Genomic DNA, 27,670 nt, shown 5'->3' on the forward strand with positions numbered 1-27,670 from the left:
AAGTTGTTGTAAACTATTGCCAGTTTTACGTCAGTCAGTATATACCCCCATTACGACTCACGATCAGTGTGATTGTATTAAGATGGCTCAGACTGAGTTTGTGACAATTTTTCTCATCTTGACCGTTCTGACAAAACCAAACATGCTTAATATTATCATAAGTCTTTAGTCTTGGCTCAAAAGGTTTGTGATGGTCAACGACGTAATTTATAATCCTACACTGCCAACTGCCAATAGGTGCACTGTCTTTGTCTGACATCAGCGCACCAGGGTGTGAGTTTCTGGCAGAAAGAGGAGGGCTATGACAAAAAATCTCCAAAAGAACCCTGTTGGAGTCTTTTGTGTGAAGTTGCATGATTCCCAGTCTTTGCATAATCTTAAAATGTGTGCACCTCTAAGACTAAAAACCTATGACTTAGGACAGATTGCTGTTAAATGTGAGAGTGCCTTTAGTTTCTCTAGCAGGTTCATAATATACCAGAGGCAATAAATATTTTACTCAGACATGTGATTCAGGCCTGAGACTCAAGTATGAGATTCAGGTATGTAACTCAAATTGTATGATTCAGGCATATAACTAACTCACCTGTGTAACTACTCCCCCCTTCACTTTCAGGCAGGAGAGGAGAACCCAATGATCTACCTGTACGTGGTGAACCTGAATGGGCCCCTGCACACTATAGACATGAAACGCCCAGAAGACCAGAGGATAGGGTGAGTATCTCACTGTCCCACCTTCGCGTCACGCACATCATCCTCCCTGACAGCTGCAAGCACTGGGTCCCTGGGGAAAGTTGAGCATGTGAATCTCTCCTTTTCCTTAAGCCATTTCAGGTTTCATCTGCTTCCAGTGTGGAACATATCCCTGGGCTGTAGTACTGTTTAATCACATCTGTCACGTGATCTGCTCAACATTACAGTCATCTCCATTGTCATCAGCACTGATGCTGATTGGTTAATTCATCATTAAAGTAAAGGACAGTCATAATGGTGGTAGCAGTTGTGGAAAAATGCTTGGTAGTTGTAGTAGTGGCAGATCATCTGCAGTTACACTGGCAGTAGCCGTCGTACTAGTGGTAGAGCTGTAGTGGTCTTAGACAGTGAGGTATAAGCACAGCTCTTTAGAAAGAGTAAGAGCATTAGTAGTAATAGGAGAAGCAGGAGTTATTGTGAGGTTAGAAGCCAAGGCAGTGGCACTGCAATGACACAATACATTGTTTTCAACAGGGAATACTACATAACCATGGTGAAATGGGCAACAAGCACCAAGCTGGCTGTGAACTGGCTGAACAGACCACAAAATATCTCCATTCTGACACTGTGTGAAGCCACCACTGGGGTCTGCACTAAGGTGAGTCACCAAACAGTCTCCCTGTTACAAGCAAAACCCTTTTATAAGCACAATGTAGCCTTTCCTAAGCACATTGTAGTGCAATCTACATTGTTGTGCACATATTTTCAAAAGCACCGTGTAATGTGATGTTAACTATTTTATAAGGAGAAGCATGTCATTATGACCCTTTCATTGCCACAGCACAAGAAGTTGCTATGAACACAAATAAGAATGAATGGTTTTCACTCTTACATAAGCTACATTGTCCATAAAGGTTTTCACCCATTCATAACACAGCAAGGCTTCCACAAATGCTCAATGTGTGTGCCGGACCTTGTAACAGACACATTTACCCTTTTCTAAGTTCCTCAGCATCCATTTTAATTGATAGGCAGAATGATATCTCTTTTTTTCAGAAACACGAAGATGAAAGTGAGGGCTGGCTGCACAGACAGGTGAGCCTCAGGAACTGCAGTTTTTTTGGAGTTGCGGGATGGAGTTGTCCTTTCCATGGGGGATGGCGTTGGGGGGGGAAGGGGGGGGCGAGGCGGGGGCACTGGCTGAGATAGGTACCACCTCATCTGGGCCTCCATATAAAGTAACATAAATTAACATTAAAAATCACAACACTTCTACAGACATATAATACATACATATGTTACACTATAAAACATGGCCACAGGGATATGGTAGAATATTATTCGTCCAAAACAGGCCATATCTCGAGATAGATAGTGAATACTGCGTTTGCATTATAATCTGAGCTTCTCAGACTGGGTTTGTAAGACCAGCACTGGTTCAGGCAGAACTGGAAAGATGGGCCAGCAGTCTCAGCAGAAGTATGCGGTAAGTTTACTAGCTGAAGAGGTAGGGTGGACTCGAGCAGGAGAGCTGGCTGGAGGCTGGACAGTCTGCATTTGGACTGGTGACACTCCAGTGCCCAGCTGAGCCCAGTGCTTTGCAGCCATGGTTTGCAGCCATAGTTCTAGCCCAGTGCTTTGCAGCCTTTTCGTAGTTCTGGAGTGGCATGGTTTATGAGTTTCTGATAAATAACTACTGTACGCCCCTGGCTATGCTAAAGCCTCCTCCTCTGCCTTCAGACGTTAAAGGCAATTCACCATGCCCTGAAAGCCTCTGCACTTTCATAGCAGTGTTGACAATAGAAACACATGAATATGTCTGCAACAGTTATCAAACCACAGTGATGGTTTTCCTTGATTGTAATTTTAAGGAATTAGTTTAAAATCCGACAAGGTTAAGTGTGAAAATCTTTGCCATTGTTAGCCGTTTTCAGCGATCCAGCTTTGCTAACTGGCTATACAGTGCTATGAAGGCTAAGGCAGAGCTCTGGAGGCTGTGGGGGCAGAAGGGGGCTGTGGCTGGCAGAAGCAGGGCACTGAGATCTGCGTGCCTTCACACAGAACAAAGCTCCGCTGTTCTCCAGAGACGGACACAAGCTGTTCTTCACCCGGGCTATCCCGCAGGGCGGTAGAGGAAAGTTCTACCACATCTCCATGTCCTCCTCACAGGTGAGTTTTACCCACCAACCCCCTCCCCCTCGTTCTCTCTCTTTCTCATCCTTCAGTTTTTCACACCCCAGATGGGTATCTGTTCTATACCCCAGTCGATGAGTGACTCACCGGCAACTCGTGCTTCATGGTGTCTGCTGACTTCTTAGTCACTCCAAAGGTGGTATGTGCATTCCTGAGATTCCTCCAATGTATTAATACATTGTTGTCAGGGGACTTGGCAAGGTCCACTGAAATGTGCCAGGAGTGTTAATCCAGAAATCTCTCCCACCTTCTGTCCCCTATTCCCAGTTTCTATTTTGACTTGCCTGAAAGGATGAGAGACACATTTGTGGCCTTTTCCCATATTCTTCCTCTCAGGCCCTGGGGCCTAATAGATGTGGTATATTACACTGCATGTCTTGAAGGCCCCAGTACGTGCACTGGCAGATGATGATGTGTACATAAGGAACATGCATGGGGTTCAGTGAATATAAGTCTTCTATAGAACATTCTTTGGCCTGAATTTTATCAATTTAGTCACACTTTACATTTAACTAGATTACAATTTTGAGCAAAGTGTTTTTTATTATATAAGCCATAAATTATGAGACTAGAGCAGCGCTAAACTCCTCCAAATGTTGCAGGCCACAGGGTCTGTAAGTAGTTTCTCCAACCATGCACTAAACCACCTTTCACTAATTGTTTTATCTCCTTGGTCCAGGAAGTAAGCTCATTAGTGATACTAGGTGGTGTAGTTCAAAGTTGGAGCAATTACCTGCAGACACTGTGGCTCGCAAGATCTAGAGTTCAGTTGCGCTGGGATAGAGTATGAGCTTGAGGCTTGTGGTAAACACAGAAAGACACAATGGTATTTTCATTTTGTTTGTCTTCCTCAAGCCCAACTCCAGCACAGACAGTCTCCAGTCCATCACATCAGGAGACTGGGATGTGACAAAGGTATTGGCCTACAATGAAGAGAATCATCTGATGTGAGTATCTGAGCAATACATACTGTAAACAATGTGGACACATTTATTCTGCATCATTACTCTTGTTCTGCCCATGACTACCTGCTCATTCCCCATTGGTCCACTGCCCTTTTACCCCAGTGATGCAAATATCAACATTATGGAGCTCACTGTATATATATTCCATGAATAGGCTCGGGTTCTTCTAAAGGCCTACAGTACACCAGCTGTAATACATAGGAACTTACGAAAAGATGAGAAAACCTCTGTTGTCATGTTTCATTCATGCAGCCTGTAAATGTGTAATTTCCCTGCGGCTGTGTCAGAGAAGCATATGAACACACTGCGCCTTGTGGGTGCAATTAGTTGAAGTCTTCCCACATACTGTAGTACAGCTTACTCGAGTGGATTACAAATGTCAGCGTGCATGCAATAATATCAGATGCCTTTTGAAAAAATGTTTGCTTTTGAATTTGTTAGAAAATTATGTGATTCATGTTTGCAGGCTGTATTTTCATTGGGGATATTTGCATGAAAGAGTTTCTGTTAGCTGTGTTTATTACATGGTTTCTTGTGCTGGTGCTTCCAGCCATACACCCACGTGCACTGAGCATACCATGAAATAAAGATTAAAAATATGACTTGATGTTTTTCAATGAAAACTACAGTGAAGTGTTGACAAAAATGATGTGTTAACACTATGGCTTACCACAACGGTTTGCCTGTCATCATAATAAACATTTGTTTCAGAGTGTAAAATAAAACTATTGACTCTATCTACAGTCAATATATCTAAAATGCAAAAGAATTGAAATGACAGCTAGCAATTTCTGAATGTTTACCACACGTAGTGTCATGACTACATTGACTAGCAGTTGGATTTCATCCTGGAAAAAGCCAGTAAAAATGTTCAACATCATCAGTGCTGTGACATATCATTCATATCAATCAGTAGGCTACAGGCAACAAGTTCAAAGAAAAGCTAACAAAAAGCTCTAAAAAATGTAATTAGACACATGATTGGTGGGTTTGTTGCGAATGAACATTAGTCACAAAGTGGCAGTCAACAGTAACTATGAGTCTTTTATGCAAGGGGACACAAAGTATAAGCATCAATTACAGAAGGCAGATTCCATTTTTATTCTAATTATTGTAGCCTCTTGCTTTGTCTTAACCTTAATTTGATGTTGATGTTGTCATTAAAGACATTGTTTGCCTATCTGAAATGTAATTGAACAATCCCCTAAAACTGAATTTGCAGCACTGTGAATTCTCTAACACGCAACAGCAAACTTCCTCAGTACACAAAATGGCTTCCATTTCAAAGGCCCTCTGCCTTGTTGCCTATGTTGGCAGTTACCTTCTGAGACAGCATCAAAGGAATCTCTTGCAAATGGACCAGAATTTGAAGGCAGCGCCTACATCAGTGGTTCTCAATCCTGTTCCTAGAGCTTTAACTTCCTGTAGGTTTTCACTCCAATCCTAACAAAGCACACCTCATTCAACAGCTAGAGATCATGTTGAGCTTTTAATTAGTAGAATCATGTGTGACAAATTAAGGTTGAAATGAAAACCTACAGAATGGTAGGTCTCCCGGAACAAGGTTGAGAATCACTGGTCTACATTGCTACGCATTTGCGCATCATGCATGAGAGCTGATTTTTCCAACACAGAGGACTGACAACAAAATAAAAAAGTACATTTTGTTTATGTTCTGTAAATAATATTTTTTGGTAATGAGCTAATCTGTTTAGTGAAAAGGAAAAACTTATAATTGTTTGGGTAGAAATCCACTCTAATTGTCTTAATTAGTTGAGCCAACCTATATCCACAATAACAGTTTTTTACAACAATGTATCTAGTAAAATGTAGACAAAGTAGAGTGATATGTTACATATGTTAAAAAGTTCCAGTGCTGTTGCACCGTGTATCAGCAGTCAGGGAGAGCCTTTTGCCCAATCAAATTACTTGCCTGGAACTACCTGGTGTATGATTAAATAGGCATTATGCAATCATGGTCGATTCACTACACTTGTAAACTGGCATCTCTGCGCGATCACTGCAGGATAACAGGCATAATAGATTGATACGTGATACATAATGCATTTTTATTTTACAGCTACTTTCTTAGTACAGAAGACGATCCCAGAAGAAGACAACTTTACAGGTACGGTATAGAGTTTTGCATGTGAAAAGACACTCAGCAGTAACATTAACTTGCATTAATGAACTTGGTTTTTTTATTAAGGTAATGACGTGGCATTTATTTTCATAACGGAGATACCATTTCCTAATAGAATTTCTAAAGGTATATATATACTGTATGGTTGAAATGAGTTGGATGATGGAATTGTCTGGGATGTTTTTCGACATTGCATGTTGTAGCGCTGACACCGCGGGCCACTTCAACCGCCGGTGCCTCTCGTGTGAATTTGCGGATCGATGCGGATATGTAGGCGGCTCCTTCAGTGAGAACATGGAGTACTTCCTCCTCATCTGTGAAGGTGGGTATGGCCCCTGGGAAAACACTTGCAAAAAAAACAAAACAAAACAAAAAAAAAACAGCACCCACATCTGGCTTTTCTCAGGTACTGACCCACTCTGTAGGAGGCAAAGTGTCCCACTTTATTCTTCCACAAAATATCTCTATCCACGTGTTCCAAAGGTTCTGCTTTTTAATAAAAAAACAATGGAGAGGAACTGATGGTCAAGACTATTTTCAGGTAGGCTATTTAAGCAATGATTCATTCAGGGCCACCAATTCAAGAAGTGACATACATTTAAAATAGAAATGGATTGTTCTCTTATTTCAGACTTTGGACCTTTTTTTAAGTTTTAGCCTCATCTTTACTGAAAAGTCTTTCATGCAGATACTTTCTGAATGTTGTTGCCTAAAACATTCAGTAAAATCTTGGCATTTGCTTAGTAGGCTTTCTTACTGAAGAAGGTTCAGCTAAGTCTTATTGATGTTTATTGTATTGAACAAATCAGTTATTTCTGAATAGAACGTTGGTACCTTTTAACTGTGTATGCTGCAACTTCACTGAACCCTTCTGTGAACTCTCTTACAAATGGACTAGTAGTAACCTAATCGTGAGCACCAAGTTCTAAGCCATGTAGCTCATGTGTATTTAATTAGACGCTTCTGCTTGGGGAAATTTTATTTGACATGAATGTGATATTATGAAGGACCAGGAGACTGCCTTGGCCTACTTGCAGAGGCAACATATTTTGTTGCTATGTTCCCATTCCACTAAGTGCATCGATAATTGCATTATCTGTCCTTGTGATGCATGGCCAAGACTGTTGCCAGCCCCAAAGATCTTCAGTTACTATGGCAGCTTATTTGTTTAAATGCCCTTTTCCAGAAAGCAAGGAAGCCATTTAGTTTTTATTAATTGGATCAACCAGGAATAGTCCACTGACAATAGCAGCATAACCTTGCTTGCATCGGTCTTGCTTGTTGCGCAGTGGCCAGAAATGATTGCCATATAATTGAGTTTATTTTCTAAAGACACTACACAAGAGTGTATAATATTTGTGCTTACTCCATATATTGCATTTGAATTTTGAATATAAACCTTCTACTCATTTATTCACTTGGTTATTCATTCATTCATTCTTTCATTCATTTACACACTTGCTCACTTATATTTGTTGAAAATGCTAGGTTATTGTGTATACTGTAGAATATGCCTGTGTTCTAGAAACTGAACATTATGTCATTGTGGCATTTTAACTGGATTAGGTTAGCAGAGTTTCTTTGTTTTGATGGACTCCAGACTTTTGGACTCCAGAATTTTGACCCTCTTTTCCTCTCCCAAGGCCCTGGTGTTCCTTTTGTGGTTGTATACGACACCCAGCAGAAAGAGAGTGAGTATTGTGTTTCATAATTAAACCAATGGCTTGTGAATAAAAAATACATTATTATGGATGCACTGTATAATTATGCAAATATGACTTGCTGTTACAGTATACAATATATTTTTTAATGGTTTATGGTTATGTAGTTATTTTCTTATACTAATCATTTTTAATGAAGGCAGTTGAGAATAATAATATTGTTTTGCCATAATAATTAGGTGACATTTCAGTTGTTACTGTAAGCATATTTCCTGCATTCAACTTGTTATCAGACTACACTGAACATACAGTTTTGAGAGAGAGTCCTCCAAACTTGTTGCCAGAATGCGAGGTTTGCCTGAGCCAGAGATACTTTGATAAGAGATATGTCAACAGGAGCAGATACATTACATGGCCAAAAGTATGTGGACCCCTGATATCCATCTCATCATGCTATAACAACCTCCATTCTTCTAGGAAGGTTTTATACTAGATGTTGGTGCATTGCTGCAGGGGTTTGATTACATTCAGGCAAAAGACCATTAGTGAGGTTTGGTATTGATTGGGCGATTAGGGCTGGCTTGCAGTTGGATTTCCATTTGATCCCAAAGGTGTTGGATGGAGTTGAGGTAGGGCTCTGTGCAGGCCAGTCAATTTTATGTGGAACTCACAGTGGGGTGAAGGGTATTGTCATGCTGAAACAGGGACTTGTCTTCTCCAAAGTGTTAAAGTTTGAAGCACAGAATGGTCTTGAATGTCATTACATTAAGATTTGCCTTCAATGGAACTAAGGGGCCTAGCGCAAACCATGAAAATCAGCCCCAGGGGTGTCCAGATACTTTTTGTCATATGGTGTATAATGGCTCACTGGTTCAGTAGCACTAGTTTAGCATTTTACGACATCTGCGGCTCAGGTGCTAACTCAGATAAAATGAGATACCATGTGTTGTCTTCTATTGTAAAATATAAATATTATTTGTCACATGATTCACCAAAAATTAAGGCAGACAGGTATTTTTCATGCATAAAGAAAAAAAGTGAATAAAAGAGTTATAATTGTTGTCATCAGGGTTTAAGTAGAACCCTTAATGAAGTTTCATATTGACTTTGGTCCGGAACAGGCTGAGCACTTCTTTGTAGCAAAATTATCCATAATCCATCATGCACCAATTCACAATGAATGAAAAATTTGCTAATTGTTACAACCATTAATTTCTGCAAGAATTGCGGCTAATGTTAGTTCCTGACCAGTCTTTGCCTGAGCCTAGTCTCACGTACAGCTTTATATGGATTGCAATATCATGAGCTTGACATATGAAAAGTTAATTAAAGTTATGTGTATCAGTAGTTATGGTGATGTTCTAGGGGCATCTTGCTCTCATGGGAGCTGCCATTTAACATCTCAGCGTGAGTCCTTGTCTGGGATTCATCTCTTCTCTGAGCCGTTTACTTGTGGTTGCATCCTTTTGATAATGTTGTTTTTCCTGTAATATATACAGTGTTTCCATCAACTCATTGATAGATTATAGGACAGAAAAATGCAAGTGAGTACAGCCTCACTCACAGACATGGGATCTTATCTGAAAAATGAACCCGTGGCTGAGGATGTTGGAGAACAGAGAAAGTAAGAGAGTGTCAGATCTAAATTTAATTCACACTTTTTCTGTCAATGCCAACATCTACTGTGCTGCTGTCACTGGAATATTTTGTCTGTTAACAAAGGATTCTAACACCTGAAGTTTGTGGAATCACACTTTAGTTTAGACACCCGCCTGTGAAATTGCCAAACTGTTCTGATGATTGCCCGTGCAATAATTTCAATTGAATAGCACATTTTAAACTTTATGTTGGGATGATTTCCTGCATTACTGAAATGGAAGTTATTTTTACACAAGGTTAAAAACTGCCTCTTCTCTATTAACGTAAATTAAAAAAATGCATAGCCTCTTCTCTGAGAGGAGCCTATTCTCATGACAAAGTGTTTTGTGATGGTATCTGTATTGTGGTTTCAACCCTAGATTTAATCTGTGTATTAGCTTATTACATTATACAAAGAAAACATATCCCCTTTAAGACAGAGAGGTGGATATTTAAAGTTACCCTTTAAACAGTAGCCTAAATAGTTATGTTTAACCAGCTCAGACAAAATGCAGCATAGACAAAATTTCCCGCAGAAGGAAATCATGATGTCGATTTAACTATTAAAAAGTTAAATAATTGTTTTTTCACAACTTTTGTTTAAAGTGTTGAATTAAAGAAATACATTAGTTGATATTATTCATTTCTATAATATATATATATATATATATATATATATATATATATATATATATATATATTTAGCCTGCTTCTTTCTTATCACTTTCATAGATTGATTTATATCATAGCGGCTCAAGGTGCAATTATCTGTTGTGCTCACAATAGGGCAGTAAGTGAAAGCATGAGGTGACCTGATACAATGTAGCAGTGTTGGAGTGCCACACTCCAGCAGTCTAAAGGCAGCTTACACACCAAGTAAAAACAGTCATACTTCTCTAGAAGGATTTTTCCAGCAGGCTACAGTTAGCTTTATGGGAATGGTGAGCCAACCTCAACCCCCCTGCCCCACCTTCCAGCCCCCATCGACAACTTCAACATTGTGTGAGTGCCTGTATTTCAGGGTAATACTGTATAAGTAAGCTGGTATTGTGTGATTATCTTGTGACCTTAATCCCCAGTCAGGGCAGAGGTTGTCTGTAGCTGTAGCTAGCAGCTTTTCCACTGGGAATTGTGCGAAAAGCAGGTGTGAGCAGAACCAGTTTGGAATACAGAGACTGGCATGCATTATTCAAAGCTGCACTGTGTGCCATTGCTCTGAAGAACAGCTTTATGAAAGCCCTTTCTGAAGACCATACTGACAACAGTAGGTCATTTATATGCCTATTTATTTAGTTACACTGAAAATAATTTCTATAGTTTTTGCATCAATATAATTGTATGACGAACAAATCCTTACTGTAGAACCTGTATACAGTATGTAGCTGTAGATCTGAAAAGCATTCTGGTCAAAATATGATGGCATGTGAAATTTACAGTAAATGCATTTTTGTTGTAAATTTTAATATGGTAATAGGCCTATTTGGCTTCCAAGGTTTTACAGCCGTGAAAGACTATGTTAACTTTGCTGTTCTTATAATTTGGATTATTTTGTGCCTAAGGTTTTTTATGCCTAATTTATTACAACGCAGGCAATATTATCAAGATTGATGAGCTGGTGAAGTATGCAGAGAAATAATGAAAAAGAATGGAATGTCTTGTAGTGGTGGCTAGTTAAACTAGCTTCACTGGAAAAGGAACAGGCTACTGTTACATTCCATTGTTGTGTGGAGTCTGTGTGCATGCCTTTGTGTGGATTATGCAGGTGAAGCTGATTGATGTGGTTGTCAATGATGCACACCTGTGTCTGCCTGATGGCCCAAATGAATAAAAGCCTGAAGACTCTTTGCTCCTTTTGGCTTCCTTGCGGGCTTAGCATTCATATAAAGCTACAGTATATTTCACAGCTGCTATGTCCTGCAGCATGTTTCTCTGTGGTTTCAGTTTCATGTTAGCAGTTTGTTTTGTGTTATCGGTTGCAGGTGGAAAGTTTCTTTTGTTTGAACACCTCTTTAAATGTGGCCCATGGGTTCCCATTTCAAAATTCTATCATGAGGCCCTCTCTTCTCCTTTCACTGCTTTCCCACCAGCCATTTGCCCATATTGGCCTACAGAACAGTAGAATTTCAACACCACCAAAAGCTTAAGAAGTAAACACTGAACCTTATTCATACAAACAAAAATTTGCGGAGAACGTCAATGTGTCAGTGAATACTGTCAGTTCGAGGTGTGCACATTACAAGAAAAAAATAGTCCCCAGTTTGGCATGGACATTACACATATATAGAGTTTCCAAAGTTTTAATATTTGATCACACCTGAAAGTAATCAGGGAAGCTGGCATAATTATCTGTCCCATCAAGTTAGCTGGCATAATTATCTGTCTATATTGTGGAGAAGCTGATCTGTAGTAATTTCATAATGGCATCATGCAGTGAGAAAAAAGTGAATTAAATGTGGACAATTAAAATAGATACAGTAATTTCACTGTACTTTATTGGAGTCAAACATTAGGCCGAGTAAGAACGGCAAAATAATCATATTTCTAGTTCTTTTCTCTTATGCCTGATTTTTCATCAGTACCACCAGTACCACTCATCAAATAGGCTAAAACATCTGCTCAGTCTCTCTGAAATTCTGTGTATGTCGACTGCAAAGAACATTGCCCTTTTTATGCATAAGTGCCCTTCATACATGTGGCCCCAGATGAATAAAAGCAGGAAAAACTATTTAGATATTTAGTTAGTTATTTAACATTAGGCTGCATGGCTCACCGTAACTTTTACCTTGTTTACTTGGTAGTTTTTATACAATTCTGTGAGCAATCCCCATTCTCAGAGAGCTAGGAAAGATCACAAGCTAGGCCACTAATTACCCAGATCACAGACCTCAAACCCCAAGGAGAATTTCTTTGATTCTATGTAATCCCACAGCACTCCAAATTACGCAGAGTTTTCAGAGGCCTGTCAGTGCTATGTTTGTATCAGAGACTAGCCAAAAATTGGAGTGCCCGTCTATAGTAGTACATCATAATATTGCAATGTTGAAGTGTTTTCTTTACTGAAGGATGTAAACAGAAGACAACTGAAAGTTTGAAACCGGTACCTACGGTTATCAAGGAAGTTGTCATGGAAAGGTTAGAGTTCAGGAAAATACCTGGATGTGCTGCAGTTTAGCCACAAATGGGAAGTATATGGCTGTCTTTTGGACAACTTTAAAAATGTAAATATTTTTATTAACCTTTTTCATGAACTCTCGTGGACGTTTAGGGGCCCTTGTTGAGGCCCGTTTCATTGGAAACTGTTGAAACCACCGCCGCAAGCCTCTGGATTTCGGTCAGAGTAGGAGAGTTGTTTGTCGGAAGGCTCACTCTTTTTTCCTTTGCCTTCGTTGAGAGAGATAGTGCACATGTTTCTAGGTTAGAGTAGCTTAGCTCTGGCCTATCTACTGCTATGACCACCCTTTCTCGATTTGTGGGAAGATTTCACGTTTTTTTTTTGTTGTTGTTATTGTGTGTTGATGTGTTGATTTGCCTTTCACACAGGGGGTTTTCTACTTTTTCTGATCCAGGGACCTCCACTCAGGCTCAGTGGCATCCAGGAGACCCCATTATAAACTCAAAACGGTCATATGTAAAAAAAGGTTTCATATTTTTTTCAATTTAAATTTTTGCCAAATCATATATTCATTCTATATTCATTCATTGCATATCTAGTCTTCAAGGACGTCCAGACATCAACAGACCTCTTGATGAAAGTCCAGACTTTTACACATTCACAAATTCCTGTCATTGATGGGAAAACTCCAAACATTACCTGAAATGAGGCTGAAATGTGAAAATGCATTGAAAGACAGGGGAGATTTTCCCAAACATCATATAATTCAGGCTGATACTGGTCCTTAAGGTCCATATCCAGTCTTCTGATTTCCTGTCCCAAATTCGTCCCATTGCGTATGTATAATTTAGTGTCTATAGTTTCTGGAAATCACAGTGTACTATGGGGTCTTCCAGTCTGGATAAAGAGAGCTTATAGCACTGCTAGAATCACTGTGGTACATTATCCTTATCCAGTACTAGAAATACACACTAATATGATGTCATGTCAACTCTTAACGGTCATCATAAACTTCACCATCACAGATGAAAAACTGAAAAAATAAAGGTTCTTTAATATTCTCACTCAAAGCTCACAGGATGAATCATTGCATTTATAAATCATTTCATTCACTTATCCAGAGAAACTTACACACAAACCTTCTTGCATTTTTACACAGCATTCATTTATACAGCTGGATATTTACTGAAGTAGTTCAGGTTAAGTATCTTGCTCAAGCGTACAACAACAGGGTCCTACATGGGAATTGAACCTGCAACCTCTAGGATACAAGCCCAGTTCCTTACCCATAGACTATGCACTGGCCCTACAGGAGAAACCTTTTCACCCAGGTTTCCGAGAAAAGTCTGTGGCTGCCGTGGCCGTTGCATTTGCAGGATCAGTATTTACTGTGCATGTGACACACATTTTACCTTGTGCTGTGCATTGTGACTGTGAACATGTGCTCGCTGGAATAAAATCTCAGAAAGCAAGCAGAAAGTTCTCCTCCTGATGCCTGTGGTGGCATGTTGAGATTCCCATGGCTCATACTGTGTGAGCATGCTAGCCTGATGAAATTGTTATGATTATAAATTATGGAATCCATAGGGAGCTGCTTGACAGCCACATGCAAGCACGCAGAGGGTTTGACATTTGCCATATGCCTTGAGTCTGTTTTCATTCTGATTCACTTGTATTTGATGAATGCAGTGATTTTGTTGGGCTGTCATGTATGTACTCGGTGGAAGATCCCTCTTTCAAACTCAGTTCTTTAAACCAAGGTTTTTTTTTTTTCTTTTCGCCTTAAAATCAGCAATTAATTAAATCCCAATAAACCAAGTGAGGTGACTTAACTATAATAAACTGCTTTAATTTATAAATTAAATGTTGATTAACAAGGAAAACTAGAAGACTCCAGAGCCCTCCAGGACCAGGGTTTAGAAACCCTGCCTTAAGTCAGGGTGCAAGATCTTCAGTCTGCTTTGGGTGAAAAGGGGGCCATCTGGTCCAATGTTCCACTCAGTTGTTCTGAGAGCACTCAGGGAGAGTGTTCAGAAGGGTCACACGAGAGGTTCCCTCTGAAGGGATCCACTTAGAATTAATCAGTCATCAATCTAAATGTGACTACCCTGCTTAAATAAAGGTAAAACAAAAAAAAAATTATTGTGTGCCATTGCGCTGTCACTACTGTGGTAGGAAAGGTTAGGACACAAAAAGCAAAGCATTCATAAAATCCAAGATACTTCACTGCATCTTTGTTTAGATTTCCTATTCTCTCACACAGTTGGAGATCTTTTCTCCTCAGTTAAGCTTTTCCATTTTAAACATTTATGTAATTTGTTTACCTGCAAGATCCATCAGTGGTCATGGTCACGCAGGATTACAGGAATACAGGAAATGAATACACTGCATCATATAAACGCAGATATTCAGAGGTCTTTTTCATAACTACGAGAGGATGATGACCCGGACTTGAACCACAACAAAATAATTATGCCTGTCTTTTTGAGCCAATTGTCCTTCGGTGTCTGACATTTGTGTTGTTTATTGATCATGGTATTTGCAGCCATTGGTAGCATTGCAACATTCAAAGAAAAGCGCTTAATTTGAATGACAAGTGGAAAACAAGATGTCACGCTCTCCCAAGGTTTCTCAACATGAGTAAATTAAAACATAAATCACTCCTACGGTTTTTTGTTGTATTATTAGCCTGTGTGGCAAAAATTACAGTAGTTTTGATTAGAATTCCAAAACATTATTTGTCGCTGATTTCATCAAGCCAATCCTGCTGTTTTATCCCGCTTCTGTTACAAGTGTCATAATCAAAGGAGAAAAAAAGGAAAAAGTTTTAATAGAAGACAAAGACAAACATTTCAGCATTAGCTCCCTTCAGTGTAAATGTTTCACTACTGAACAATATACTACTTATATTGTGTATTTGTTTAACATCCCCCCCCCCCCCCTTTTCATGGACTGAAATGATTTCAACTGCCCCTTTAAAAACAATTAAATCAATTGTCTTCAACTTAATACAGATGATTTGTATATCGTGTCGTTTGTGATTTATGCTGAAGAAAGCTACCGCTGAAATGTTTGTCTTCAATTAAAACTTAACGCTTCAAGCTTGTATGAGGTAATTCTGGTGTGCAGAGCCTTCATTTTTTTACTTTTTTGGCATTTACACACCCAGTAATATTTATTGTTTTACAAGTGTCATGATAAAATTACAAACTAAATACACTTATTGTGTTATTATTGCGAGTTGGCATATTTGTAGCAAAAATCTTTTTTTTTTTTTTTTTATCAGAACACAAGTGAATTAGTTTAAAATGCCTATGTCCTGTGTTCCAAATACACAGCATTCCATGGTTCTAGCACAACCACTGTCCAATGTGAAATTGGTCTGAATAGAATTAGACCACAGCTATCATAAAACACACTCCTATAGAGCTGCAGCTCTCATCTGATTGGGAAGAATTGTCTGTGTTCAAAAACGCATCTCCCAGGGATACCCCTCTTCCCTGCTTCGCTGCCCTTGCTCACTATGACAATCAGCAAAGGAAACAATCAGGCTTCTTCATAAAGAAAACCATGCTCACTTCTGTTTGAGATGGCTTAGACCTGGATTCAATCAGCATTCATCCTTATCATGGCCTGTACAAACAAATGCAGGTGTTACTTGTATCTAGAGAAATCTATAAATGTAAAGCAGTAAGAGAAGATTAAATGTGAACAAATCGCATTCAGGTGTGCATTAAGGACAAATTTAGATGGAATCCAGGCCTAGATTAATTAAATTTCCAAACTGGCTTTTTCAACCGAATTGTTCCACTGGCTCAATTATTTCTTCCCTCTTCGCCAAAAGTAATGTGTGGTGAGCGCTCTGGCTCAATATGGCTGCCCTACATCATCCAGGTGGATGCATCTCCCCCTTCACTACTAATAACTGTGAGATCATGATAAGCACTATAAATGCAATCCACTATTTATGGATATAATATTGGTGAAATATTCCCATGTAAGTGAGCTGCCTAAAACCCTGAATGCAGTGGAGTATGTCACATCCAGAAAATGTGTATTTATCTATATATCGGATTATTAAAATACAATGTGTCATGCATTTATGCATTTTTCTTCTTTCTTTACTCTTTTTCTTGTCTTAAGCCTCTTCAAACCCCTTATTTGATTGTAAACACTAAACCTCTTTTTAGATCCAGACTTGATACTAAGACAGCCAATGCTGGTGATTTCAGGACAATAAAAAAGTGTTATGTAACAAGTTTTATATCAACAGAAAACTGATTCAGCTGTATCGAATTGTGCTCTGCGTACTGTGTGAGTGCTCTGAATCATTTCAAGGTGCATGCCACATACTGTAAAACACCATTTACACTGCTTCCTTTCATTGCAGGGGTTCTGGAACTGGAGATGAATGCGAATCTGAGGAAGACCATAAACTCCATGCAGATGCCCAAAGTGGAGTACAAGGACATAAATATAGAAGATTACAGTATGTAGCAATGATTAGCTGTACTGCAAAAATAATAGAATTCCTGATTTACCACAGAATGAAAGTCCTCTACTTCCCTATAAATGTGCTGTTAATGTCAGTGAAATTTAGGAGCATGAAGCTCAATGCAAGCCCTGAAGATGCTGGCCTTTAACCTTGATCTACACTTATAATCCAAATGTTATACTTTTCCTCAGAGAGAAAAAAAATTCAATTCTATATAATTAGTATAGTTTTTACACTGTACACAATTCAAATATCAATACAATGTGAATCAAATGAATGAATGTTTATTGAGATTGGGCTGCTGATTATCTTGATTGTTGTTGTAGCTCTGACCATGCAGATCCTCAAGCCTGCTGGCTTCCAGGACACAGCCCTTTACCCGGTGCTACTGCTGGTGTGAGTATACAGCCATCACACGCATGAGCACACACACACACACACGCACACAAAGGTTCATACTTATTACATGCTCACACACAAACTGACCCCATCATTGTGTAATAATGTGATAATGTGTACTCACACGGCCAGATAACAATATGTTCCAGAAAGCCCCACACAAGCACAATGTGCTTATTTTAAGTGGATGAACTACAGAAACTATTGCTATCTCCCTCTGAAAGAATATTTTTTTAATTGAGCTGTACAGATAATAATAATGATTTATTTATATGAATTAATCCTCAGTTTATCAGGTGCAACATTTATTATTGGTCCCCAGTGTGCATGTTGGTAATTTCTATGATCTGCTGTTGGTGGTATTCCTCAGTGGTGGTGACCCTCAAACCAGATTGACTGGAGAGATTTTCTCCTATTCACCTCGAGGACACGCTTTACCTCATAAAGTGCAACAATCACAGACATGCCTCATGGCACTTAATACATTTATTTATCAGACCAACATTGCCACATTGTTCCCACTGCACCAAACAGCCACTTCAGAAAATGGAAACAATTCAGCCCTCGTAATTAACCTTGTAGTCATTTTCCCCTCACAGCTGGTGAGCAGATTTTTGACAGGGTTTATGAAACACTGTAGCCTGGTTTTTATCTGCCATTTCACCACTGCTAGCAAGCTGGATGGACTAAGAGCCTTGAAACTGTCATTTGAAGTAGTCAGTTCCATGCAGCACTAATATGATGACATATGTAAATAACTCTACGGTAGCCATCTAGCTATATTTGTGAGGCATCTATCTGCATTAAGTTAGATATTTAAATTATTCCATCCCCAATAGCCTCACGTGTAATTCTACAGCCAAAGACAGCTTTCTGGCTTTTAACATTAGCTCAGTGAGCTTCGGTAATGATGTTCTGACTACTGAAGCTCTGCTATAATATTGTTGTTATAATTGAATTTCCGACTGTATTCAGCTGTCTTAGTTAAACAGAATGTGTAATATCAACTGGAGATAGCAAGCTAATGTCATATTACACCAATGATAAATTATATTTTTGTCACTTAAAAGACCAAACCAAACCAATTTGTTTGCTAACCCTGCCACATTCTAGATTTGTTTTTTGTTTCCTTTTACCTATTGCAGTGCACATCACTGTACACCCAAGGGCCATCACTGAAGTTAGAGGCCTTGCTCTTTAGTTATGTGTTAACTAGGGCTTTCAAAATTAACACGATAATAAGGCGTTAACGCAAATTCGTTTTAACGCCACTAATATTTTAACGCACATTAACCCACGTTCTGTTATTATGAACGTTTGCCCGACCCTTATGCTGCGTTCAAGACAACTCGGAACTAGTGAAAAACAAGGTCCGATTTGTGAAAAAAGCAACTGAATGGTCGTAGAACTCGGAATTATAGGACGGAAATTCGAGCATCATTTCTGAGCTCCGACTTTGCCGACTTCCGGATTGATGACGTCACATTAAGATAAATGGCGGCAAATGGTAAATGGACTGCATTTATATAGCGCTTTTATCCAAAGCGCTTTACAATTGATGCCTCGCATTCACCAGAGCAATTAGGGGTTAGGTGTCTTGCTCAGGGACACTTCGACATGCCCAGGGCGGGGGATCAAACTGGCAACCCTCCGACTGCTAGTCAACCGCTCTTACCTCCTGAGCTATGTCGGTAAGAAAGAAAAATGGTGTATTTAGGCTTTTCATGCATTTTCATTTGGGTGTGTGATTATGTGATATGCGTTACTATCGTTTATGTTTCCCATTCATTATAGCAATACGTGAAATTTAAAAGTTACGATATCCATCAGCAACTTTTTTCGCTAGCCAGCTTAGCTAGAAAACGTTATTTTTCTCAGAAATAAATGTTGCAAATGAAACACCTGACAGTGATACCATATTTACATTTCAGTACTACTGCAGCCTAACTAGTTTTGCGGTTTCACTCTGTTTATTAATTTAATATACTCCTTAACAATAAAACAAAGGAGCGTTTTCTGTGGGAATCCATGTTTTCCCGAGTAAAATCGCGTTTTTCATTGTCTGGGCATATTGTTCAGAAGAAGGGAGCTGCCCTGTCGTCCGACAATGAAAACAGGCTTGTCTGTTTAAGCCACTGGATCGGTGCAAAGAAAGGGAAGTATAGCCTAACTGTTGTATCCAAAGAAATGGAGGTATAGCCTAACTGCAATCTCCTAGTTCGAGTCCTAGTTCTGTATTATACTCCCTTTCCACTGTTTCCTGCTCACTTTATTTATTGTTTGTTTTATTTTGTATCGACCTGTTTTGATCCCACATAGTAGAAGGGGATGTTTTTGTGAGCCTTTATTTTCCCCATGTGAGGTTGGACACAATTACGTTGTGTGATTTGCTTTAGAAGTGCGACGGATCCAGGGAATGACCTTTGAGTAATGGAAAATTTAGCTGACCAATGTTGTACAATGTGTCTGTTGTTGCAATGCATTGAGGTCCATCGTTTTGTGTTAATGCTTAAAAAAAACAGGATGTTTTAGTGAACCTTTATACGCGTGAAGTTGGACACACTACATTGTGTGAGTACTCATATTACTAAGTAATGTTAAATTTAGCAGGTCAATATGCCCATCTTTTGTTGCCTGTTGGGCTTGAATTTGCCATGTTATGATTTGAGCATATTTTGTTATGCTAAATGCAGTACCTTGGAGGGTTTCTGGACAATATTTGTCATTGTTTTGGGTTGTTAATTGATTTCCAATAATAAATAAACATACATTTGAATAAAGCAAGCATATTTGTCCACTCCCATGTTGATAAGAGTATTAAACACTTGAAAAATATCCCTTAACGGTACATTTTGAACAGATAAAAAATGTGTGATTAATTTGCGATTAATCGCGATTAACTATGGACAATCATGCGATTCATCGCAATTAAATATTTTAATCGATTGACAGCCCTAGTGTTAACCTATCAGTGTGTTCACTTAACTCTACTTACAATGGAGGTCAAATTAAGAAAAAAAGATAATGTACTGTAGCCTACTTACTGTACCTAGCTAGCTATGTACTGTACCATAAGGGCTGGTATTCATGCACCATTATTTGTGAACCAAATTCAAATGTGTTAGTTAAAAATACTTGTGCTCAAGCAAATAGAACTAACACAGCAGAGGAGATTAAACTTGGTGAGAGTATTGCTCAAAAAATATCTTATGAAGGCTGAACTGATGATCGAAACATCATGTTTTTCAAGTAAAATGTAATACGGTCGTATTCGGAGCATTGGACAGATGCCCTAAACCCTGCCTGAAAGCCAGTGTCTGTGAAATTCTTCAGGGTGCTGAATCAGATTTGTACTGCAGTTTAATGACATTGTAAATTAGGTTATTTGGAAAAGGCTGCGTGAAATACACCCATCAATTCTGTAAGTTAGCTGACCTTCAGTGGGTGATTCAGCAGTGTAAATACCACACACTCAAATGACTTGCTGTGATTGGATACTTTGTTGGGCATTTTGTTCCAGATCATACAGTGCATTAAATTATCATTGAGTCTCTGCTCAATTGGAGAACCCTCCACCCGTTCATGAGTTGTGTTCTTGTACCACCACTAACTGCATTTGCCAACTACTTGGGCATGGTTGTGTGAGCACTTGATTTGTATCAATGCTTTAGTGAATCATTTGTTAATATGGAGTGGATATCATTAACAGTGGTTGCAAAATATATTTAATATGATTGAATATAATATTTGATTTTAATAAGTGGAAAATTTAATTTAGCTGTTTTGCTAATGTTTTGCTGTTACTTTGATATTCCTTTATAGGAGGAGGTTTTCACCCATGCTGCAGAACCTTTCAGTGAAACTATAAAGTGGCAAGACGAAGCCATGATCAGACCAGGTCAAACTTAGTTTACATGAGCAACTGATGAAGTGTTTTCTTTTTCCTTTTTTTGGTTTGGGGGATTTTAGGGACGGGACTCCAGGGGGACAGATGGTCTCAGAGCGGTTCCAGGTGGACTGGTCCACAGTTCTGGTCAGCAGTTTCGGGGTCATCATCATCCGCGTTGACGGGAGGGGTAGTGGGTTCCAGGGCACCAACCTGCTTCACAAGGTGCAGCGCAAGCTGGGTGTGTTTGAGGAGAAGGACCAGCTGGAGGCACTGAGGTACAGCATGAAGCAAACAATGCAATGGTGCAAAAATCCCCAAAAATGCTTTGCGTGGCACTTAAAGTCCCCTTAATTAGCCATTAATCATCACTGCAAATGATAAGCAAGCTTTCTTAGCTTAATAAAGATGAATATATTGGCACCCCAGCATGGCAGTGCATAATTTCTTACAGCTTTACCCCAGGAGGGAGGCATTTTGGGGATCTGGGTTTTTAAACTGGGTTGTCTCTGTCTTATCTTGTAAAAGACTCCTCTAGTTAGCCAGGTGGCTACCATCATGTATGCACAAATTTAATATGATAGAAAACATAAAATAAATTGCAGATGTCAGCAAAAAATGAGCAAATTTTTTTTTAAATTGTATATGTAAACAATATTATATCAGTGTTAACACTCTGTGGCCGCTTTATAAGGTCCTTGTTAATGGAAATAGCCTGCTCCTCCAAACAGTGAATCATGCGGCTGCAGCTCAATATATAAATCATGCAGGCATGGTGATGAGGCTTAGTTGTTGTTCAACCAGACATTAGAATGGGTGATCTAAGCAAATGACAAAAGTGACTTTGACCATGGTATGATTGTTGGTACCAGATCTAGTGGTTCCAGCATCTCAGACAGTTACCCTGGGATTTTCACACAATGCAGTCTCTAGAGTTTACAGAGAATGTCGTGTTTCCCACGGGTTGAAAATTTATTTTTGGTGGTCAACACCGTGTATGCAAAAAACGAAATCCCTATGGGAAAAATGCATTTGCATGTGCTTCTGGGTTTTAGGACTACAAACTGTAGCACTCTATAACAGCTGAGTATAATGTGAATGCCACAGCATATCTACGCATTGTTGCTGGCCCTGTGCATGCATTCATTTTTAGCCACAGTCTACCCTTCTTCAAATGGATACTTCAGGCAGGATAATGCTCCATTTCCCAAAGAATAAACTCCAGCTGGTTCCATGAACCCAACAGTGACTTCAGTTTACTCCAATGGTCTCAGATCAATAGAGCACCTTTGGGATGAGTTAGAATGGGAGGTTCGCAGCATGAATGTGTGGCCAAAACACCTTCAGGAACTGTGTCATGCTATCAGTCAGCATGGACCAAATACCCAAAATAATGTTTCCAGCACCTTGTTGAATCCATGCTGTAAAGTGACCACTCAGGGGGGGGGGGGGGGGGGGGGGGAAGAGAAAGAGACAGAGAGAGGAAAAGGGAGGGAGAGGGAGAGAGAGAAGGCTAATCAAATATGGTAGTTCTAATCTGTATATATTCTGCTGTGTTTTAATGTGTTCCAGCATCATAGCAAAAGAACCTTACATTGACAAAACACGTATGGGAGCCTTCGGAAAGGTAACACCTATTTATGGTGCTTCATCATGTCTCTATGTAAGGTCTTTTCACTTTCATCTGTGGGGGGGTGCAAAAATTTGGGCAGCCCTGGTTTAAATGTCTGTTACAATTAAACTCTATGTGATCAAAAGCAAACCTGAACTCTAAATGGTACATTAAACATGCAAATTTTAAAGCAAGATTGATTTTTATGTTCATTTTTTACAGTTTTAAATGATAAAAAAGGAAAAGGACCCTGTGCAAAAGTCTGGGAAACCTTTTGGATTGTTCTTTGTTACTTTTTAAAAAGAAATTATTAAGGCGTAGACTCAGGTGATTTACTCGTTAGGGCTTCAATGAGTCAGGTGAATATAATTCCAGGGCTGAACTATTTATTCTGAAGTAACTCCATGCCTTCTAAAGTACCTGACTGTGGTGGCTGTTCTGTGTTAACAATCATGGGTTACTCTAAACAGTTGTTCAAGAATGTCAGAATCAACATAGTTCACTTCCACCAACAAGGAGAAGACTATACAAAACTCTCAACGTTTCAAACTATCTATTTCTACTGTTAGAAACATTATCAGAAAATGCGAGATAAATGGAACAGTTGAAGTCAAGGCAGGGTCTGGAAGACTAAGACCAAGAATTTCCAATAGAGTGGAATGGAAACCTGGTGAGAAATGCTCAGCGTAACTCCCACATCACCGCAAAAGAGCTGCAAACAGAAGTAGCACACACAGGACTAGTTGTTCACTGGACAACAATACAACGTATTTTAAACAACAAAGACCTACACGGCAGAGTTGCCAGAAAGAAGCCTTTCCTATGACCTCAACACAAAATTAAGCGTCTGAGGTATTCAAAAGAAAACCTTGAGAAGCCTGAAGCCTTTTGGAAGAATGGGCCTCATTCACCAACCATTCTTAAGAAGAATTTTCTTCTTAAAACACCAATGTTTTCTTATTTGGGATTTGTTCTTAGGTAAGAACAGAATCTACACACACTCAAGAGCACACTTACGCACATTTGAGTGCTGACATGTTTGTGCAAAATAATTGCCAATTGCATTTTCTTCAATTTTACAGTTGTATAATATGATAGGATTTAAATTACAATAATATTTTTATCATTTATAATATTTTTTAATAATTATTTTCATTATTTTAAGGTGCATTAGCATTAAGGTGCCAGGTTCCGCCTCAGAGGGTGGTGTCCTCAGCGGGAGTTCATCTGTATATACAGTACTGTGCAAAAGTCTTAGGCACCCTAGATTTTTTAATATATAGTATATATTTGGTCTTAGATGTTTATTTTTTGTTTTCTGCATTAGTGTGTCAGTAGAAAAGAGAAAATTTGAGATTTCCAAACGTATTTTCCAAAAAATTAAATTTTACAGATACATTTTTGTATTTTGTTAAATAAAGTAATATTTTAAATAATAGACTACTTTTCAGATTAAAAAAAAACTTGATCAAGGGTCTCTGGGATCACCTGGAGAGCCAGAAGCAAGCGAAACAGCCAAAATCTGCAGAATAACTGTGGAAAGTTCTCCAAAGTGCTTGGAACAACCTACCAGCCGATTTTCTTATAAAACTGCCGGACAGTGTACCTAAGAAAATTGATGTAGTTTTAAAGGCGAAGAGTGGTCACACCAAACATTGATTTTGTATTATTTTTTCGATATTTATAACCTTTCATTTCATTATTTTTAAAAAAATCTTAGCTGTACAGCATTTTTTTCACAGGTGCCTTAGACTTTTGCACAGTACTATAAATGATAAAAATCAAACCATTGTAGTGATCTTTTTTTTTTGGGGGTTTCAATTATGCAATGTTTGGTCTATACTGAAAAAGCCAATGTTTAAATTTTGAATACAAACTAAGCACTTAGGTAACACTTTTTAAACACATGGACACGTTGAAGAAGAGAACACTCATTCAGAGGCGTCACTAGGGGGGTGACACCGAAATGACTGGCAATACATTTTTTGTGCAGTGTTTTGTGTAGCGACGGGTTGAAACAGCTAATTTCTCCGATGCAGTTTACAGCCGGTTGATTTAATTAGCAGTATTAATGTGACAAGAAGCGCTTTGCCATTTGAATGCATAACACGCAATTCCTTGCGCCCACTCCCACCAGCGTTTTTTTTTTTTTTTTTGCCTCAGATTTTACATCTAACCATTTTTTTTTTGCTTAATCAGTTGTGCGCCCTTCTCCGGATACAGCGTTCACTGAACGAGTAATAGTATCCCATGCATCTTTTTTTTGTGTGTGTTATTTTATATCCACTATTGACGCTACTAAATATCGTTTTCTGTTCACTTCCTGCAGCAGTACCTCGACTTTTTTTTAATGTTTGCAGTCCAGTGCTCCACCATCTTTAGATTTTCATTTGGGCATTCTTGACTTCTCTCTCAACTTTTCTTTTCCATTTCTGTGCGTGCCCTGCAGTCTCATGCCCTTTTATGGGGATTGGCGGGGCGTTTACCTATGCTAATTAGGAACAACTGGCATGCGCTTTCAGTTTAGGAGGACAATCGGATTCATCATTATAAGAATGCGGTTGCGAACAATTCTGCAGTTTAAGAACACGTCATGAATCTGAAGTAGACTTTTCTTAGGACCTTTCTCAAGAACAAATTTAAGAAAAAACTTTCTATTGGTGAATGATATTGGTGAATGAGGCCCAATGTTCTTTGGACTGAAAAAACTAAAATGGAACTTTTTGGCCACAACCAAAGAAGGTATGTTTGGAGACAAAAGGGTTAAGCATTTGTAGAGAAGAATACTTTGCCAACTGTTAAGCATGGAGGTGGATCCATTATGCTTTGGGGTTGTGTGGCAGCTGTGGGCACAGGAAATATTGTGCGGGTGGAAGGAAGAATCGATTCTAACAAATATCAAAACATTCTAGAGGCTAATGTTCAAAAGTCAGTCCAGACATTGAAGTTGAAGAGAGGTTGGGTATTCCAGCAAGACAATGATCCAAAGCATACCTCAAAATCAACAATGCAGTACCTCCAGGAAAAAATGGATGAAGGTTTTGGAATGGCCACCACAGTCCCCAGACTTAAAATATTATTGAAAATCTGTGGAGAGATCTTAAACATGCCATGCATGCAAGGAGGCCGAAGAATATTTCTGAGCTAGAAGTGTTCTGCCAGGAGGAATGGAGAAAAATTCCAAAAGCAAGAACCGAAGGACTCTTAGCTGGCTACAGGAAGCGTTTGCAAGCTGTTATAGTTGTCTGAGGAAGAGTTAGAAAGTACTAACTAACAGGGTTCCCAAACTTTTGCACAGGGCCTTTTTGCTTTTTTTGTTATTTTGTAACTGTAACAAATAAAAAGTAATCTTGCTTTAAAAGAAAGTCCATGTGTCACATTTGACTTTGTACCATTTAGAGATCAGGTTAGCTTCTCTCCACTTAGGTATTCATTGTAAAAATGGCATTTTGACCAGGGGTGCCCAAATTTTTGCACCCCACTGTAAGTATACATTGGGCCTCATTTATCAATATTTTCATAAAACCATGTAGAAATTTATGCATAATCATAAATTAACAAAAAAATTGTGCCGAATTTATGGAACTCGTTGTATGTATATGTTGATAAATACCAATCCATTGTAAATGAAAAGCACACTCACTGAATTTGTGATTGGCATACATTGATGTCCCTAAAATAAGAAGCTTGAAATATCTTATTAGGAGTTCAAATACACAGATAAATCAGAACACAGTGCTAAATGAGCCTACTCTCCTTGAGATGTCAGAGACACTGGCCTAAAAAAATAATAAAAATCTACAAGACCCCATGCAATAGCTGTCATGTTTAGCAGTAACACAATACTGTTGAGGCTGAATGACTGTTTTCATGCGAATGAGTCTGTGAGTGAATGTGTTTTTGTATGTGGGAATGGGTAAAGGATTGTGTGTGGGAATGAGCGAGTGAGAAAATTAGTGAGTTACAGAGGGGTACGACTTGGATGCTACGGTCCCCTAAGGATGTTTTCTCTGGTCAAAGCTAGAAAATAAATTTCTTAAAAAAATGAAAAATTATACATCTCGAAAGTGAGCCACAATGGTCATTACTTCATCTGAAAAAGGATATTACTACTATCCTTTATTCACCCACAGCCATTGCCTTGCGGATTACATATTTTGCTGGCTCCTCTTTTACTCTTCTCTTATTTTCCCTTAGTGGTTCAGCTGATTTAGGCTATGACTGGAAGATGTTGCCCTAGAGGCCAACATAGATGGCTTTTCACATGCAGCTCTTACATAGAGTCATTATCATAGCCATTATTATGTTTGTAATTTCATCACTTTTATCCCACAAATTGCAGTACCTAAGCTGAATTGTTGGAAGACCCCCCTGCGCTGTTCCCCCCATACTCTTCCGCAGTCCCTTTGTAATAACACAGGGCAGGAGGTTGCAAACTGAGCTCACACTATGAGAGCTATGAAAGATGCTCTGAAGCCAGGCTACAATTTGTAGTCATGGTGAAATGATTTCCATAATAAGGCTAGGAGCTCTGAAGGTCGGACTGCTGAATCTAACAGTGGCCCCACTCACAAATTAAGGACCCATGTTGTCCACAATGATGCAAAAATATGTTCCATTTGGCTGAACAAAACAGGCAGATTCCACTTCCCTGGTGCTTCATGGGAAGCACATATTTTCTGAAATATAGTGTAAAAAATATTTCTTCTTTGAATTAACGACCACCTTTGCAACATTGGGGGTGGGGGCAGCTGGTTGTCATTAATAAATTGAATTCCCACCTGCTTGCTATATTTGCTTTAATTTAATTGTCCTTCAAGGGATCACTCATTGTTTTCTGTGACCACATTAATGGGCGAAATTGGTCATTCAA

General features: G+C 39.0%; 1 protein-coding gene across 1 annotated transcript in view; it reads left to right on the forward strand.

Moving 5' to 3' along the window:
• dpp6a (dipeptidyl-peptidase 6a) overlaps positions 1–27,670 on the forward strand; it is a 189,050-nt gene that overhangs the window by 154,768 nt on the left and 6,612 nt on the right. The window contains exons 10-21 of the mRNA XM_064332581.1: positions 617–714; positions 1,228–1,351; positions 1,750–1,788; positions 2,755–2,862; positions 3,742–3,833; positions 5,932–5,979; positions 6,198–6,316; positions 7,638–7,685; positions 16,796–16,894; positions 17,227–17,296; positions 21,269–21,463; positions 22,758–22,812. Coding sequence (XP_064188651.1) covers positions 617–714; positions 1,228–1,351; positions 1,750–1,788; positions 2,755–2,862; positions 3,742–3,833; positions 5,932–5,979; positions 6,198–6,316; positions 7,638–7,685; positions 16,796–16,894; positions 17,227–17,296; positions 21,269–21,463; positions 22,758–22,812 — 1,095 coding nt within the window. The remainder of the gene's footprint in view (positions 1–616; positions 715–1,227; positions 1,352–1,749; positions 1,789–2,754; positions 2,863–3,741; positions 3,834–5,931; positions 5,980–6,197; positions 6,317–7,637; positions 7,686–16,795; positions 16,895–17,226; positions 17,297–21,268; positions 21,464–22,757; positions 22,813–27,670) is intronic.

Source organism: Anguilla rostrata, chromosome 4, assembly GCF_018555375.3.
Source record: "Anguilla rostrata isolate EN2019 chromosome 4, ASM1855537v3, whole genome shotgun sequence".
NCBI lineage: Eukaryota > Metazoa > Chordata > Actinopteri > Anguilliformes > Anguillidae > Anguilla > Anguilla rostrata.